This window comes from Salmo salar, chromosome ssa06 (genome assembly GCF_905237065.1).
Source record: "Salmo salar chromosome ssa06, Ssal_v3.1, whole genome shotgun sequence".
In the NCBI taxonomy this organism is placed as follows: domain Eukaryota; kingdom Metazoa; phylum Chordata; class Actinopteri; order Salmoniformes; family Salmonidae; genus Salmo; species Salmo salar.
In genome coordinates, this window is record NC_059447.1 from 29,595,686 (window position 1) to 29,615,275 (window position 19,590).

Sequence of the window (19,590 nt, forward strand, 5' to 3'; positions counted from 1 at the left end):
CTTCAGTGAAGCTCTTCTCCTCTCCCACCACACACTCATAGGCTGCATCGTCAGACAGGTTGCACTTGTTGATGGTGAGTGTCCGTTTGTTGCCCACGCACTCAAACACATACCTGACATGACAGACAGACAGGGGCAGAGAGAGACACTGGTGACCGAGTGTCGCTCACTCAACTCATCGACAAATGAATGACTCACACGCTCATATAGTCAAATATACTGACAATCACGCATATTCACACACACACACACACACACACACACACACACACACACACACACACACACACACACACACACACACACACACACACACACACACACACACACACACACACACACACACACACACACACACACAGCAGCCAGTCTCACTTGGCGGAGGGTTTGATCTCCACTCCGTTCTTCAGCCATTTGACCTGACCGTTGGGGTCATGGAGCTCAACATGCATCTGGGTCCTCTTGCCCTTGTCCACGGAGTAACATTGTTCTAGCTTCTTCAGGAAGGCTGATGGAGGAAAAGAACCAATGTTATGTCTCCAGCCTTTACACACCAGACACAACAATCAGAATAACCCAGCAACACTACACCAGACTACCTCCCTTTCAGAGCCCCTCGGGCATTCACTATAATATAGCATTCCCTGTCCCAATCACTCTCAAGTAGAAATGCCCACAGCTTGTCTACTTCCTCCTCCAGTATCCCCCCCATTTCTCTCCCCTCACCATCACTCTTCTTGGGTTCCACCTTCTTCATCTTCTTCAGTCTCTTGAGTAGGCCCCTGAGGTCTGTGATGCCATAGTCAAAGGCAATCTTCTCATAGTCACATGGCTTAGCATCCTTCAGGATCTCCCACACATCCACATCCTCTTTGGGCTCGTCCCTCGCCTTTTTTTCCCTGAAAGAGAGGGGGAGGAGATTGATTGTGTGTGTGAGAGTGTGAGAGTGTGTGTGATTGCTCATAATGGAGTTAACTCCACTCCTACCTTTTTTTGAGGAGGGCACTGAAGTCCAGGTCACCTGCATCCTCTCCTGCATCTCCCCTGGGGACAAGAAAGGGTACGAGTGGGAGAATTAGGTTTCCTACAGTGTTAGGTCAGGTCAGGTTAGAGGAGTCGGTCATTTCAAACATAATATACAGTATACTGTACATACAAATATACTTGTTGTATATTAAGGTTTTACATAAGATCAATCAACAATGAATATCTGTGCTATTTCAATGCTATAGTAGTGAATCATTGTTTGTTTACATAAAATATGGAAGTGAAAGAATGGTACTGGACATACAGTAGATGGTACTACACTGTACTCTGCTAAGACGAACACACACACACACACCCACATTCACTTTCTCTGACGTAAAGACACATCAACGATATAGTATTGATATAAAAGTTATAACAACAGGGATGGAATTCCCATATACACACAAATATACAGACAGTACACTGTGGTTGCACAGTATCGCACAGTGTCTGTAGCCATGTCTTACCCCTTTTTGGCGCCTTTTATGCCTCTGATAACACAAAACAGGATGGTAATGAGTGGGCATATAGAGCATAGTGGAATCAATAAGGCGCATACTGACACTTTGCCCGCCTAAATTCAATGGGACATAAAAAAACTGCATACTAGTGTGTGTGTGTATATATAGAACACACACACGCACACGCACATTTGAACGTTCAGTATTGACCTCTATTTGTTACTTTATGTAACCCAAACACAGATATACTGTACATGTACAAGGCTGTACATTGACACATATATACACAGTAAATACTGTGTAAATGTACACGCACAGGTACTGCTGATACACACCCACACAGCGCTTTTCTTACTCTCTCTTAAAGATCCACACATATGACACCCCATGATTGCATCTCTAATGTATGTAATCCATGGGAAATATAGACTAGTTCCACTTGAGGCCTTGTCAATGGGCCACACTCAGACAGACATACAGTACCAGAAATAGCCTCACATGACAAAGAACACATGAGGGGAAGCACAGGCTATTTCAGATCTAAACACTCACAGTGGACAGATGAAGAATTCCAAAGGTGGGAATATGGAAGCACACGGAAGAGAATCCCAAATAATATATTCTGAACACACACAGTGGATTCAGGTTCTGGAAGAAGCTTAGGACAAGGCTGCCTTATAACAGAGAGGCAGCAAGGCCAGACACGGAATCGCTGAGGAGGAGGATGGGGTACACACGGATGAATCGCAATGACTGGATTCTCCATACTTACTGACAGTGGGAGTTGGAACGCAAAGAACGCACATACTGTGGCAAGGTCAACACTAACCCCTCCAGCAACCTTTGGGGTGTTGAAGGTTTTTTGGCATCTTGGGTTTTCACACTTTAATTCACCCTTGTAACGCATCTATTTTTTCATATCTTTTCATTCTCTTTTTCTTTTCTTCATAGCCAAAATTCACAAACTAAACACAAAAACACAATCTGAAATGGTCCTTTGCACCTTGTGTTTCCTTTCTTACCCTTGCTTTTTTGTCTTTTTGTCTGATTAGGAGAGGAAATCATATTTGAAACAGTAACTAGAGAGAACTGACTGGCGGCAGCACTATGCCAACAAACACAGAGGGACTTTCTACAGCTTCACAGCGAGAGACAGAGCTGCTGCACACATATTGAAACACAAGTCTTTGGAGACAGGGAAGAGAAGACACACGAATACAGAGATACAGACATACAGGGATATACATAGTGAACAGACACAGAAAAAGAAACATATGGACACAATGTACAACTGAAACATAAAAACATACAAACAAACATACAGGTTAGTCACAGAGACACACCAGTAAGTCACAGAGACACACCAGTAAGTCACAGAGACACACCAGTAAGTCACAGAGACACACCAGTAAGTCACAGAGACACACCAGTAAGTCACAGAGACACACCAGTAAGTCACAGAGACACACCAGTAAGTCAAAGAGACACAAATAGACATGAATGCACAGATAAAGACATAAAGAAAAGGTAGATGTATAGTACAATGACAGACATACAGTGAAGCCAAAACGCACATATACAACATGACACAGATATACCATAGACACCTACAAACACAGATATGGGAGCCAGAAAGACAGTCAGGGGAAGATATACTCACAGTGGGACAGATGCCCGGAGGCAAAGATAGAGAGAATAACCAACATATGTGAGGTGGGAGAGAAAGACAGATGATATGTTGAATGGAACCACCCTGACAGTGACACTCACGATCGCTTGAAGGCATCCAGGATGTTGGCGGGCTGCTCTTCTTGTACGGCTGAAACATGACAGAGGGAGGGAACGGTGAGAGGAACACTGGACTAACTGAGAGACAGTTGAAAAATCAGGATGAATAATGGACTGAGTACTGACACTGAAACACATATACACTACCTGCTTTATCATTATACATTATACATTCTGTATCAAATATTGAATGACTTACTGACAAACTCACTGACCACAGGTTAAGGGACAGATACATGACTAAATGGCTGACAATGATGGCCTGGGAGGGACCCACCTTCCACTGTGACTTCAAATGTACAGCTGTCACACTTGTCTTTGGAGGTCACCTCACAGCGGTAGCCACCTGCGTCTCCTTCCACTACTTTGATGATGCTCATCTCATATGTGTAGACCTGGTTGAGATAGTGAGAGAGGAAGACATACACCCTTACAATATATACACGCACACACACAGTACACACACACACACACACACACGGTACACACACAAAAGAGTAACACAGATGTACAGTAGACTTTCACTTGTGCAGATTTGAGAGAATGTGAAAACAGTGACACACACCTTGGAGTTCCTGTCATAGGCCTCTTTAAACTGCACGTGCTTGCCAGCCTTGCTGCCCAGGTCCAGCCACTTCCCTTTCAGCCATTTCATGTTGGGCTTCCTCAGCAGGTCAGATGAGTCCACTTTAGCCACAAATGTGACGTTCTTCCCTGCCACCGACAATTTACATCAGCAATCAGCAATTCTGACCTCTGGATAATGGTGTTTTTAGGGTTCTTATGCATGATCCGTATGTGAGTGTCAATCCAAACTTCAGAGTGTTACAGTATGTCTCAGAGAGGGGGAAGAGGTTAGTGGACTCACCTTTGATTACTGTAGTGCTCTCTGGCCTCTCTACAAATAGTCCAGTCAGCTCGGACTGCCCCCCTGGGACAGTCTCTAAAAGTAGGGAGAGGTCATAGAGGTCAGGGGTTAGAATAAGGTCATGGATGACTGCTCATCAGACATCATAGACACAACAACATCAGTGAACAGACAAATAGAAACAGAAAACCAAATATTAGACCAAAGCACCTAACCTTTGTTTATAAATACCATTCATTTATTGATATTTTGTCTACTAGGCAGCAAGATCAAAGGTCAGAGGTAAAGCTTGTCTTTGTTCACCCTGTGACTTATTGAGACGTCTTGAATCTACATTTAGCGACAGCTTTTCTCAAAGACAGTGAAAAGTGCTGCGGCATTTGTTTCCACTCCCTGAAATGTCTCCACTATTCTAATGGGTGATCATGAGAAATCATGTCACATGACATCAGTCTTGTATTTATCTGAGGGTCAGTATCCAAGCGTCTAGTCAACACCAGAAGAGGGCCTTTAACAGCAGTAAGGTAAGCCCACCTGGGAATGAACAAGGAACTAAAAACACATCTGAAGACGTGTTTATCCATCCCTTTCCACGTCTTCTCCCACTTTGACAAAAGTAAATATAGCTCTTTAATGTTGTGATATTATCAAAGCATGACTGCTGGCTCCTGTTCCTTTGCGTGCTCCCTCCTTTTCAAAAAAAGGATTGCATTGTTTTGTGTCAGCAGATAGACAAATACAAGCTCAAGTATTTGTTTGTCTTACCATCATCGGGCAATTCTGTATCAGGGAGAAAGAGAGAGAGAGAAACACAGCGGGGAACACATTAGCTGTAGTATCTTTACTGTAATCTGAAAGATGAGCGTTTACTGAGCAGCTATGAAAACCTGACCTGCAGGTGCTCTCTCACACACACACTTAACGTCTCTCTCTTCCCTCTCTAACTTGGATGAACATTTCCTTTCTTTTCAAAATGGAGGTAAAAACTAGACGGTTAATGAGTTATTTCCTCAGTCGTCAAATTCAAACCAGTTGGTGACACTGTACTCATCATTACTATTATTATTACTATTATTGAGAATTTAGGGGAATTATTATCGGTGCAAACGGAACACAATTTATTTGTTCTCTCACCTTCTGAATCTGACAAGAGCTCTATGGAAAAAGAGAGTTTATAAGCATAGAGAAGCAAGTAAAAAGCAATATCGATTGACCAATCGATTGGGTGAAAAGGTTGTCGAGAGAATGGAACAAGGGTCAGGAATCAAGTGAGGTCATGCACCTCCATAAACTCAGAGTCACACCGCCTATGCTCCTCTCTCTGCTTTTATGGGCTCAGTTAATTTGATTGGAATCAAGTGACCCCTGTGCACAGATCCAGGCTCAGTTCTCTAATGTGATTTAAATCATTTCAGTAAGAATGTGAATAGGTCAAGCTGATCCTGGACCAGCACCCAAGGGACACTTTTCCTTCAGCTCTTTACACCATTTCACTCTCACATTGGAAAGTCGCTGCGGTTTGAAACTGTGAGAGGTTGGGAGTGCAGCGGTAAACACCTCAAATGGAACAGCAGAACCGGCAACCATCAAAACCATAACAATTCTTCACTAAGATCATTTTGGGGGATAATGCGTATTATGGGAAATATTACTGTAGGTAAATATCACTTAATTCATTATTACTGTAACACTTCAGGAACAGATAATACCTTGATATTTCATATCAACATCTTTTGCAATACAGTGATTAATGATAAGGGATATGGTATTGTGCAGGAACAGTATTTGAACTAACTCAACAAAACAGCAAACCTTATCATCAACTTATCCTTCTATTAAACCATTACCTTAGTAAGTGCACACATACACACAGGTCACAATATATACCCAGAGTAAATATATACAGTATATATCATTTTGTCATTTGTAATTTAGATTATGTTTTCACTCTGCATCAATTTCAAGTCAAGGTCATTTGATGTTTAATACAATTCCTTCACTTGGATGCTTTGGCGAAACCATGATACTGTATCATGTAATGTCTAATCTCAACAGATCAGGGGTGAGTTTCCCCAAAACATGAATATCATATTTAGCACTAAAGATCATCTTAAATCCATTCATAAGCAATAGAAAAATGATGATTTTATGCCATTTTGCCAATATGATCTTTATGTTTTTGGGAAACTCACCGCTGATCTCTAGTAATTAGTATCAGTCGGCGCTGATATCACAACTATCTGTCAGACTGATTTTCTGGGTCTAACTCCTCAACAGATGATTCCTAAAGATCTCTACATAAATGATACAGTATCCATAAACCCATAAAATAGGCCTGCAGGATCTCTTCCATTACTGACTGCCATCTACAATGGTCTGTACTGCTACAGTCAGACTATGAAGGCCATCGCCAGAGCAATCCCAGGATTCAGTAGTCTCCGTTTGTCAGTCCACCGTGACGGACACTCAGGTCACCAACACACCGTGCCGTGACTGAGACTGACAGACATGCACGTTAACCAGGTGATTGACAGGAAGCAGGGAAGCATAAGAACACACAAACACAGAGGGGGAGTTGTGTATTGTTTCCTTTCCTTACCATCTCTGCACTCACTTCCCTCTGAATGAAAAGAAACAATTGGTACATAGACATTAGTACTGCGGACAGCGAAGGGTTAAACAACAACCAAATATACTGTCCCTGTGTACGGAGTCTGTGACCGGAGAAAAAAGTTGTGGATATATGAATATATGAAATACTAGATCATAAAAACAAGACATATAAAAATATATAGGCTTACCCATGATGACACTGGCATACATGCTGGTTCATACAAATACACACAAATGCAGAATGCATTGATACATTTGTGCATTCATACAGTCACTGCACTACAATCCTTTTTGTTACAGTACCCTTCCTTGTCTCAGGGTGCTTCACCTCTGATAAAAGAAAGTAAAACGTTTTATGGTTAAGTATGAGGAGAATGCTAATACATACAGTACCAGTCAAAAGTTTGAACATACCTACTCATTCAAGGGCTTTAATTTATTTTTACTATTTTCTACATTGCAGAATAATAGTGAAGACATCAAACATCAAAGACAAAGACATAAAAAAAATAGCACATATGGAATCATGTAGTAACCAAAAAAGTGATATATTATATTTCAGATTCTTCAAAGTATCCACTCTTTGCCTTGATGACAGCTTTGCACACTCTTAGCATTATCTCAACCAGCTTCATGAGATATTCACCTGGAATGCATTTAAATTAACAGGTGTGCCTTAGAAAAATTATTCCACAAATTAACTTTTAACTTCTTAATGCGTTTGAGCCAATCAGTTATGTTGTGACAAGGTAGGGGTGGTATACAGAAGATAAAGGTAAAATACCAACTCCATATTATGGCAAGAACAGCTCAAATAAGCAAAGAGAAATGACAGTCCATCATTACTTTAAGGCATAAAGGTCAGTCAATGCAGAAAATTTAAAGAACAGTCACAAAAACCATCAAGCGCTATGATAAAATTGGCTCTCATGAGGACTGCCACAGGAAAAGAAGACCCAGAGTTACCTCTGCTGCAGAGGATAAGTTCATTAGAGTTAAATGCACCTCAGATTACAGCCCAAATAAATGCTTCACAGAATTCAAGTAACAGACACATCTCAACATCAACTGTTCAGAGGAGACTGCGTGAATCAGGCCTTCATGGTCGAATTGCTGCAAAGAAACCACTACAAAAGGACAACAATAATAAGAAGAGACTTGCTTGAGCCAAAAAACACAAGCAATGGACATTAGACTGGTGGAAATCTGTCCTTTGGTCTGATGAGGCCAAATTTGAGATTTTTGGTTCCAACCACCATGTCTTTGTGAGACGCAGAGTAGGTGAACGGATGATCTCCGCATGTGTGGTTCCCACCGTGAAGCATGGGGAGGAGGTGTGATGGTGTGGGAGTGCTTTAATGGTGACACTGTCTGGGATTTATTTAGAATTCAAGGCACACTTAACCAACATGGCTACCATAGCATTCTGCAGCGATACGCCATCCCATCTGGTTTGCGCTTAGTGGGACTATCATTTGTTTTCAACAGGACAATGACCCATGACATCCCTCCAGGCTGTGTAAGGACTATTTTACCAAGAAGGAGAGCGCCGGAGTGCTGCATCAGATGACCTGGCCTCCACAATCACCCGACCTCAACCCAATTGAGATAGTTTGGGATGAGTTGGACCGCAGAGTGAAGGAAAAGCAGCCAAATAGTGCTCAGCATATGTGGGAACTCCTCCAAGACTGTTGGAAAACCATTCCTCATGAAGCCAGTTTAGAGAATGCCAAGAGTGTGCAAAGCTGTCATCAGGGCAAATGGCGGCTACTTTGAAAAATCTAAAATATATTTTGATTTGTTTCACACTTTTTTGGTTACTACATGATTCCATATGTGTTATTTCATAGTTTTGATGTATTCACTATTATTCTACAATGTAGAAAATATCTGGTTTGCGCTTAGAATTTTTTTTATAATAATTCATGAGTAGGTGTGTCTAAACTTTCACTGGTGCTATATATGCAGAAGCACACACTGAAATACCCACACCCACCCACCCACACGACACTTCCGCAAATATGTATACAAGATACAAACAAACAAGTAAAGGCTAATATACAGTGCATTCGGAATGTATTCAGACCCTTTCACCTTTTCCATATTTTTTTACGTTAGAGCCTTATCGTAAAATGGATTAAATCGTTTATTGTAAAATGGATTAAATCATTTTTGTCCCTCATCAATCTACACACAATACCCCATAATGACAATGCAAAAATGTTTTAAAAATAAAACACTGAAAGATCACATTTACATAAGCAAAAAAATGTTTTTAGAAATGTTTGAAAATGTATTAAAAAAAACTGAAATATTACATTTACATAAGTATTCAGACCCTTTACTCAGTATTTTGTTGAAGCACCTTTGGCAGCGATTACAGCCTCAAGTCTTCTTGGGTATGACGCTACAAGCTTGGTACACCTGTATTTGGGGAGTTTCTCCCATTCTTCTCTGCAGATCCTCTCAAGCTCTGTCAGGTTGGATGTGGAACATGGCTGCACAACTATTTTCAAGTCTCTTCAGAGATGTTCGATCAGGTTCAAGTCCGGGCTCTGGCTGGGCCACTCAAGGACATTCAGAGACTTCTCCCGATGCCACTGCTGCGTTGTCTTGGCTGTGTGCTTATTGTCATTGTCCTGTTGGAAGGTGAACCTTCGCTCCAGTCTGAGGTCCTGAGCAGGTTTTCATCAAGGATCTCTCTGTACTTTGCTCTGTTCATCTTACCCTCAATCTTGACTAGTCTCCCTGTCCCTGCCGCTAAAAAAACATTCCTACAGCATGATGCTGCCACCACCATGCTTCACCGTAGGTATGGTATTGGCCAGGTGATGAGCGGTGCCAGCTTTCCTCCAGACATGACGCATGGCATTCAGACCAAAGAGTTCAATCTTGGTTTCATCAGACCAGACAATCTTGTTTCTCGTGGTGTGAGAGTCCTTTAGGTGCCTTTTGGCGAACTCCAAGCTGCCTGTCATGTGCCTTTTACTAATGAGTGGCTTCCGTCTGGCCACTCTACCATAAAGGCCTGATTGGTGAAGTGCTGCAGAGATGGTTGTCCTTCTGGAAGTTTCTCCCATCTCCACAGAGGAACTCTGGAGCTCTGTCAGAGTGACTATTGGGTTCTTCTCCCCCGATTGCTCAGTTTGGCCCGGGCGGCTAGCTCTAGGAAGAGTCTTGGTAGTTCCAAACTTCTTCCAATTAAGAATGATGGAGGCCACTGTGTTCTTGTGGAACTTCAATGCAGCAGACATTTTTTGGTACCCTTCCCCAGATCTGTGCCTTGAGACAATCCTGTCTTGGAGCTCTACGGACAATTCCTTCGACCTCATGGCTTGATTTTTGCTCTGACATGCACTGCACTGTTGGACCTTATATAGACAAGTGTGTGCCTTTCCAAATCATGTCCAATCAATTGAATTTACCACAGGTGGACTCCAATCAAGTTGTAGAAACATCTCAAGGATGATCAATGGAAACAGGATGCACCTGAGCTCAATTTCGAGTCTCATACAAAGGGTCTTAATACTCATGTAAATAGGGAATTTCTGTTTTTTATTTTTTAAGAAATTTGCAACAATTTCTAAATACCTGTTTTCGCTTTGTCATTATCGGGTATTGTGTGTAGATTTTTACTTAATAAATGTTAGAACATGGCTGTAACGTAACAAAATGTTGAAAAAGTCAAGGGGTCTGAATACTTTCCGAATGCAATTAGGTACGTAAAATGGCGATCCTCCTGCGTACTTGCATCAAGTTTCTAATTGCGGGGCTGCACACGTCTGCATATTTTAGCTTCGCAACTATAGAGGATCGCCATTTTGCCTAGCTTATTGTAGTTGCATACAGCGTAGGGTGTCAATTAAGGCTTAACACATTGACTGAAAAGCTCTTACCCTCTGTTGTGGTTGGGCCTGTGTTAATGTTGCGGCTGGGCCTGTGTTAATGTTACAGGCTGGGCCTGTGTTAATGTTGCGGCTGGGCCTGTGTTAATGTTGCGGCTGGGCCTGTGTTAATGTTACAGGCTGGGCCTGTGTTAATGTTACAGGCTGGGCCTGTGTTAATGTTACAGGCTGGACCTGTGTTAATGTTACAGGCTGGGCCTGTGTTAATGTTACAGGCTGGGCCTGTGTTAATGTTGCGGCTGGGCCTGTGTCAATGTTGCAGGCTGGGCCTGTGTTAATGTTGCAGGCTGGGCCTCTGATAATACAATATTTTAGCAGATGATTGAACTAACACAGTGATTATGCTAGCATGTTGCACATTGTACGTACACAGACAAACACACACGCACGAACGCACACACTCTCCCACACACATTATTCACAAGTGACATGTTAGACCAGAAAACATCTTAGCCTCAGTAGCAGGTTGTGCCTCTGTTAATAAAAGATCATGAGGATTTAGGGGATACATTTAACTAACATGAGTTGTTAAGCATGAGGCACGCATTTTAAAAAGACAAACACACCACTCACACACACGCTAAGGGGCCCCCCCCCCCCAAAAAAAACTAACTCAGTCGGGGTCTTAATCCCCATTGATTTTGTTAGCCAAAATCTCACTCAGGGCCCCCAACAGGCTAAAGCCGGTCCTGCACACAAACACACACACACACACACACACACACACACACACACACACACACACACACACACACACACACACACACACACACACACACACACACACACACACACACACACACACACACACACACACACATTTTTACAAGTGACACAATAGGCCAGAAAAGCTCTTACCATCTGTAACACCATCTGCTAATGAAAATGATAAGATATTAGGCAGGGCATTAATTGAGCATGAGTAGAATAAGAAAAACAGTTTTGTCCATTTGTAAAGCTAGCATGATGCACCTTATCCACACATACATAAACACATACAGGTACACTTCCACATAACAGTATGCGCACACATACAAGTAACACATTCAGCTAGAGAAGCACTTACCCTCTACAGCAGGCTGGTTTTGGGGGTTGAACTGAACAAGTAGTATTGCACCTTGTAAGCATTCACACACACACACACACACATTCCGTACAAGTCACATGTTAGGCCAGAAAAGCTCTTACCCTCTATAGCAGACCAGGCTTCTGCCAAGAAAACGGAGGGCTTTTAGAAGAGGAACTTGAGTAATTACTTAGTAAATATGGCATGATTTACACACACACACACACACACACACACACACACACACACACACACACATACACATACACATACACATACACATAACACACACACACACACACACACCTGTTCATACAGAATGCTATCTTCATACATTGCATACACTCACGTAAGTATCACATTCAGCCAGAAAAGCTCTTACTCAATATAAATAAGAGGGTTTAAGGAACCGGACTTAAATGTTGAGTAGAGCTGCCTTACATGATGCAATATGAACTCACACACACAAACACATAGGGTACACAGACACAACTAACACATTTAGCCAGAAAAGCTCTTACCCTCCGTAACAGGTTCGACCACTGTCAATACAATGACAGCATTTCAGTGATATGAACTGGACTGTACCAAATGATCTGAGTCTGTACCAAAGCTAGCATCAATGCAGTATGCATACAGATGTAGGTTCTTAATTTGACCACTCTTTCACATTTCCAGTTACTGCAGGATTATTTTCCTGGTGTAACAATCTGGCTCAAATTAAGATCGTACATGTACATATACACTCTCACACACACATAAACTACTCGTATACCCATAAGCAAATGCCTCCACCATCTCTCTGATGAACCGTAGATAACACACTGACTTCAACTTAATGCTGTGTGTGTTATACATTGAAGGACCATATTAAGCCAGAACAGCTCTTACGCTCTACAGCAGGTTCGGCTTCTGTCAGTAAAGATAAACAGGGCTATCAGGGAGGACGACTGGACTTCATTGTTGAATAGAGCTGACATGATGCACGGTGTACACATACAACACTCACAATATATGCAAACTTACCGTGTACACACACCCAACCTATGTGCTCGTGCTGCATACACATATTTAAGTAATACATTCAGCCACAAAAACCTTTCCCCTCTATAGCAGGCTGGGCCTCTGTTAATACACACAAATGGATTTCAGTAGGAGGTACTGGACTTAAGTTCGTACTGGAGCTAGCATTATGTACACACAGTCACACACACACACACACACACGCTCACACACATATGTACAAAAACAGACACAAACATACAACACGGACAAAAACCTATACCTGCACACTTCCACATACAATACATACACCGACACAAATGACACATCAGACAGAATAGCTCTAACCCTCTTCAGCAGGCTGGGCCTCTGCCACTAAAATGAGAGGATTTCAGTGTGGAGTAAGTGTGTAATAAAGGTGGAATACTGCAGTAGCAGACACTCACACAAACTCACACACTGAGTACAAGGAAATACACATCCGAAACGTTTCCTGAACAATCCTCCACATATGTATGTATGTATGTATGTATGTATGTATGTATGTATGTATGTATGTATGTATGTATGTATGTATGTATGTATACACTGTAACAAAAAGATGTCGATTCAACGTACAATTGTTTTTTGTTGTGAGTTTGTTGAACAATCCTACTGCAGCTGGTTGTTTTACAAATGTACGTTGAACCAACAGATTTTTTTTTTAACAGCGTAAACACACAAAATAAATAATAATAAACACTCTCACACACCACACACACCCCATACACACACGCACACCCAGATACACACACGCACCCAGAAACACACACTCCAGTGCCAAAATAACCCACATAACAAACATCACCTCAACCTTAACATAGGTAGTTCTTACCAACTGATTGGTGACCTGTTATCTCAGGTAATAAAAAAAAACCCAGTAAGAATAAGAATAATGACTAATATATCATTTAAATGAATATAGTCTGCTTTGTCAGGCTTAAACCAGTAGGAAATTGTGATAGGCGTGAATATAAACGTGTGAAGCCTAAGTTAAGTGTATTGGCGTTCTATCTGATCAACACTGTCATGGTGCGTGGTGAGAATCATGCATGGCCACTCTCAGTCTCATCCCCACAGAAAGCTACTTCTGTGATTGGTCTTAGAGGCCTTACCATGATCCTCCGCTGGCTTCGCTGAGTGAGGGAAAACAGTTAACCGACATTACATTGGAATGATGAGGGGATGATTATGCCCTAGTGACTAACACAAACACACACAAAGGGACACAGGTTAAACACACACACACATGTCCTGTTCTCACCCACCCTTATCTGTAAAAAAAAGAGGAGAAAAATTTAATCAGACATTGATTTTAGTATAGGCCTAACCATTCATTGAAGTATTTAATGTAAAAGTATTTGTCATCCATTTGTTATGAGTGGACTCACCAGCAGGTGCTGCTGCAGCCTTATCTGTCTTGGCAGCTACAATTAAAGGACAAACATATACAATAATGAATAACTAAGTGACATATGTTTTCATCAGTTGTATGTAGAGGTTCTGTATAGAGAGCAAAGGTTAGATTCCAACCATACCATCTCGAAAACATCATGAACCATTAAACTTACAATATAGTTAATATAATACAAAATAATCACCACTGTGAATTACCAATATTTGACTTCACACTGTGCAAACATGCATACATACAAACATTCACAAATGATTTGAATGCACAAGTCTAGATATGCATAATCCACGCCTGCACACAGCACTGTAGTGTAAATTCAGAATGTTGATACATTAATGCATTCCCATGTACACTGTACATACAATATTATACCGGTACGTAGACACAAGTTCATACGATAAACAAATACATATTTTAATGTAACCACAGAGGAGTTGCACATTCACTCAACCTTGCTTTGTGCAGTTCTTACCAATTTCTTCAGGCTCTGCCTCTGGCAAAGAAAGAGTATTGGAATTGGAGTCAAAGTAAGTACACTGTATATAGAAAAAAAGGTTGGCATTCATTGGGATGACTCATGTACTGGAGGCAGCTCTGCCATGTAGTCACTAGCTGGCACAGCCACAAAGGAATTGGCTTTGGGGGTGACCAGTGAGATATACCTGCTGGAGCGTGTGCTATGGGTGGGTGCTGCCATGGTGACCAGTGAGCTGAGATAAGGCGGGGCTTTACCTAGCAAAGACTTATAGGTGACCTGGAGCCAGTGGGTTTGGCGACGAATATGAAGTGAGGGCCAGCCAACAAGAGCATACAGGTCGCAGTGGTGGGTAGTATATGGGGCTTTGGTGACAAAACGGATGGCACTGTGATAGAATGCATCCAATTTGCTGAGTAGAGTGTTGGAGGCTATTTTGTAAATGACATCACCGAAGTCAAGGTTCATGAACAATAATGTGACTGAAAAATATCAAAGAACGCAGCCTCAAGATTACGATGCTTTTGATAGGGTTTAAGACCATCAAAGTACTGATATCTGTGATAAACAATACCTCCACAAGGGTGCCTAATGAATGTAGAGATTAAGACTTAGTTACTGAAAAACAAACTGAACATCACAGTAACGGTAATGATCTCTGGCTCAAACTGGCAGGACACATAGATCTGCCATCCAAAGCTATAATTTGTACAGACAGTGTCCTTGTTCAGAGCACCTGTTAAAGTGATAACATAAATAGTCTCAGTGCCTTGGGATTTGTAGTCAGCTAAATCCATTAAACTACCCAACCACAGAATGTAGAACATCAACCAAGTCTCCCGAACCATCTCCATCTGATCAATCACAACTGACTTTGCAGAACTATTGTCCCAGGAACCGAACTGCGATTCTGAGATTTCAGCCTTGGCCTTGACACTCTGGTTGTGCTGAATGACCCTGGCTGTGGTCTCAGTGTTGGCATACTGAGCAGCCGACACGTCTATTTTTGAAAAGGTTTGTTTTTCAGGCAGCAATATGTTAACGTTCTCAGCACATCTAGTTTTATCCCTGGCAACACCCACTGTCTTAGGTCTCGGGGGGGTCTTTGAGGGGCATTAAATGCCTTGTTTAGCCCAGGTTCTGTGCCTTTTTTAGCAGGCCCAGTCCATAGATGGAAGGTAAGTGGGTCAGTGAAGTTCTGGTGCTCCATTCGCTGCTCAGTCCACTATTGTTGACTGGGATGGGTGTTATGCACCATTGAGCACATGCCAAGAGACGGTAAGCCCCGATGACAAGGCCTTGTGTCCTAAGCTGGCACAAAGCATTTGTTTAACCACCCATCATGACAGGATGAGTGGCTGTTGTGAAGCACAGGAGAGATCTGGAACATGTAGTGACTATCACTGCATGGTCTCTTTTGTGACAACAGTGTAGAAGTCAGCAATCAAAATGACAAATCCTGTCCCTATACTACAGTATGTTCCAGAACGGTGGTTACGAGTCAAATCCCCTGTTCAGATTCCCATGAAAATGTATGATAGCAGAAATTGATAGATGAGACCATCCCTAGATTCCATTGCTAAATAAGATGCCTTAGGATACTATAAAAACAGGCCGGAATTTTGGTTAGACCAACACCCAACCCCTTCTCTCCTTCAGCCCAGTATGGCCAAGGCTTCTCTCTGGTTACGACCTGTCAGCACTCTCTCTATCACAGGCCGGCTCAGTGTCTGTCTATCTGCCGTACTCATACCAAAAGTTCTAAGTACAGTGTTAAGTCAGAGAGAGAGAGAGAGATAGAGTGCGAGAGAGAGAGACAGACAAAATGACAGAGACAGAGAGAAAAGATGAGAGCGAGAGAAGAGAAGAGAGCGAGAAATGAGAGAAAGTGAGAAGGAGCTAGAGGGAGAGGTAAATGAGAAAGGCCATCAGGGGTCAGATATGGTGAGAAGTGTTCAGTTGAGGGCTTGAGGGTCAGCTCCATCAGATTTAGTCATGGGAGAGATGGATACCATGGTGTATATTTAACAAATATCCTGTGAGATAGTTGATGAACCAGTGTTTGATTTCCTCGATTTCTCTACCCAAGCTGCCCCATCACTGTCAAGCCTTCCTCTAAATATATACTGAACAAAAATATAAATGCAACATGTAAAGTGTTGGTCCCATGTTTCATGAGTTAGAATAAAAGATCCCAGAAATGTTCCATATGCACAAAAATATTATATATCTCCAATTTTGTGCACAAATCAGTTTACATCCCTGTTACTGAGCATTTCTCCTTTGGCAAGATAGTCCATCCACCTGACAGGTGTGGCATATCAAGAAGCTGTCAGGTGCTATATATACACAGTTGAAATCGGAAGTTTACATACACTTATGTTGGAGTCATTAAAACTCGTTTTTCAACCACTCCACAAATGTCTTGTTAACAAACTATAGTTTTGGCAAGTCGGTTAGGATATCTACTTTGTGCATGTCACAAGTAATTTTTCCAACAATTGTTAACAGACAGATTATTTCACTTATAACTCACTGTATCACCATTCCAGTGGGTCAGAAGTTTACATACACTAAGTTGACTGTGCCTTTAAACAGCTTGGAAAATTCCAGAAAATGATGCCATGGCTTTAGAAGCTTCTGATAGGCTAATTGACAACGTTAGAGTCAATTGGAGGTGTACCTGTGGACGTATTTCAAGGCCTACCTTCAAATTTAGTGCCTCTTTGCTTGACATCATGGGAAAAACAAAATAAATCAGACAAGACCTCAGAAAAAATTGGTAGACCTCCACAAGTCTGGTTCATCCCTCGGAGCAATTTCCAAACGCCTGAAGATACCACGTTCATCTGTACAAACAATAGTACACAAGTATAAACACCATGGGACCACGCAGCCGCCATAGCGCTCAGGAAGGAGACGTGTTCTGTCTCCTAGAGATGAATGTACTTTGCTGCGAAAAGTGCAAATCAATCCCAGAACAACAGCAAAGGACCTTGGTACAAAAGTATCTATATCCACAGTAAAATGAGTCCTATGTCGACATAACCTGAAAGGCCGCTCAGCAAGGAAGAAGCCACTGCTCCAAAACCGCCATAAAACAGCCAGACTACGGTTTGCAACTGCACATAGGGACAAAGATCGTACTTTTTGGAGAAATGTCCTCTGGTCTGATGAAACAAAATTGAACTGTTTGGCCATAATGACCATCGTTATGTTTGGAGGAAAAAGGGGGAGGCTTGCAAGCCGAAGAACACCATCCCAACACTGAAGCACGGGGGCTGGGGGGGAGCATCATGTTGTGGGGGTGCTTTGCTGCAGGAGGGACTGGTGCACTTCACAAAATAGATGGCGTCATGAGGATGGAAAATTATGTGGATATATTGAAGCAACATCTCAAGACATCAGTCAGGAAGTTAAAGCTTGGTCGCAAATGGGACTTCCAAATGGACAATGACCCCAAGCATACTTTCAATGTTGTGGCAAAATGACTTAAGGACGACAACGTCAAGGTATTGGAGTGGCCATCACAAAGGCCTTACCTCATCCTATAGAAAATTTGTGGGCAGAACTGAAAAAGCGTGTGCGAGCAAGGAGGCCTACAAACCTGACTCAGTTACAGCTCTGTCAGGAGGAATGGGCCAAAATTCACCCAACTTATTGTGGGAAGCTTGTGGAAGGCTACCCGAAACGTTTGACCCAAGTTAAACAATTTAAAGGCAATGCTACCAAATACTAATTGAGAGTATGTAAACTTCTGACCCACTGGGAATGTGATGAAAGAAATAAAAGCTGAAATAAATCAATCATTCTCTCTACTATTATTCTGACATTTCACATTCTTAAAATAAATGTATTTGGCTAAGGTGTATGTAAACTTCCAACTTCAACTGTATGTGTATGTGTATGTGTGTGTATATATATATATATGTGTGTATACCCTTTGACTTTTGTCTATATATATGTCTATATATATATATATATGTCTATATATATGTCTATATATATATATATATATATATGTCTATATATATGTCTATATATATATATATATGACGGAGAATATAGAACAGTTTCTTCTCTATATTCATGCCTCAGTCTCACTGCTCTGAATAGTGGTGCTGCATCTTTTTGGGAAAAATCCATCATATTATATTATCATCATCATTTGAGATTTACAGATTAAAACCTCTTTGGGCTAGGGGGCAGTATTTTCACGTCCGGATGAAAAGCGTGCCCAAAGTAAACTGCCTGCTACTCAGGCCCAGAAGCTAGGATATGCATATTATTAGTAGATTATATAAAAGCTATAATTGTTAGATTTGGATAGAAAACACTCTGAAGTTTCTAAAACTGTTTGAATAATGTCTGTGTGTATAACAGAACTGATTTGGCAGGCGAAACCGCGAGCACAATCCATCCATGGAAAAAATGTTTTGAGGTCAATGTGTTTCCATTAGTTTTCTATGGGAAGCCCTTTTTAATAGGTGTCTGGTTGCAGTTCCTATGGCTTCCACTAGATGTCAACAGTCTTTAGAAATTGGTTTATGTTTTTCTTTTGAGAAATGAAGAAGAAGTCCTGTTCTTTCCATGTGTCACTCAGATGGACTCAAGTCTTTTGGTGCACGCGACATGGAACGCGCTTGACGTTGTTTTTTTCCGGTATTAGAAACAGTTCATTCCGTCTTAAATTGTATCGTTTATTTACGTTTTAGGATACCTAAGGTTGGATTAGGAAAGTTGTTTGAAATGTTTGGACCAAGTTTACAGGTAACTTATTAGATACTTTGTAGGCATGTTGGGCGAGTTGAAACCGGTGTATTTCTGAATCAAACGCGCCAAATAAATGGACATTTTTGGGACATAAAGAAGGACATTATCGGAACAAAAGGACCATTTGTGATGTTTCTGGGACATTTTGGAGTGCCAA

At 41.6% G+C, this 19,590-nt stretch overlaps 1 protein-coding gene across 1 annotated transcript in view; it reads right to left on the reverse strand.

Annotated features, from left to right (window-relative positions):
- mypc1 (Myosin-binding protein C, slow-type) overlaps positions 1-19,590 on the reverse strand; it is a 47,040-nt gene that overhangs the window by 16,452 nt on the left and 10,998 nt on the right. The window contains exons 2-10 of the mRNA NM_001146386.2: positions 14,163-14,198; positions 14,040-14,045; positions 4,912-4,926; positions 4,147-4,221; positions 3,844-3,992; positions 3,556-3,673; positions 3,261-3,309; positions 988-1,044; positions 877-899 (exon numbers count right to left, since the gene is read on the reverse strand). Of these exons, the coding sequence (NP_001139858.1) occupies positions 877-899; positions 988-1,044; positions 3,261-3,309; positions 3,556-3,673; positions 3,844-3,992; positions 4,147-4,221; positions 4,912-4,926; positions 14,040-14,045; positions 14,163-14,198 (528 nt within the window). The remainder of the gene's footprint in view (positions 1-876; positions 900-987; positions 1,045-3,260; positions 3,310-3,555; positions 3,674-3,843; positions 3,993-4,146; positions 4,222-4,911; positions 4,927-14,039; positions 14,046-14,162; positions 14,199-19,590) is intronic.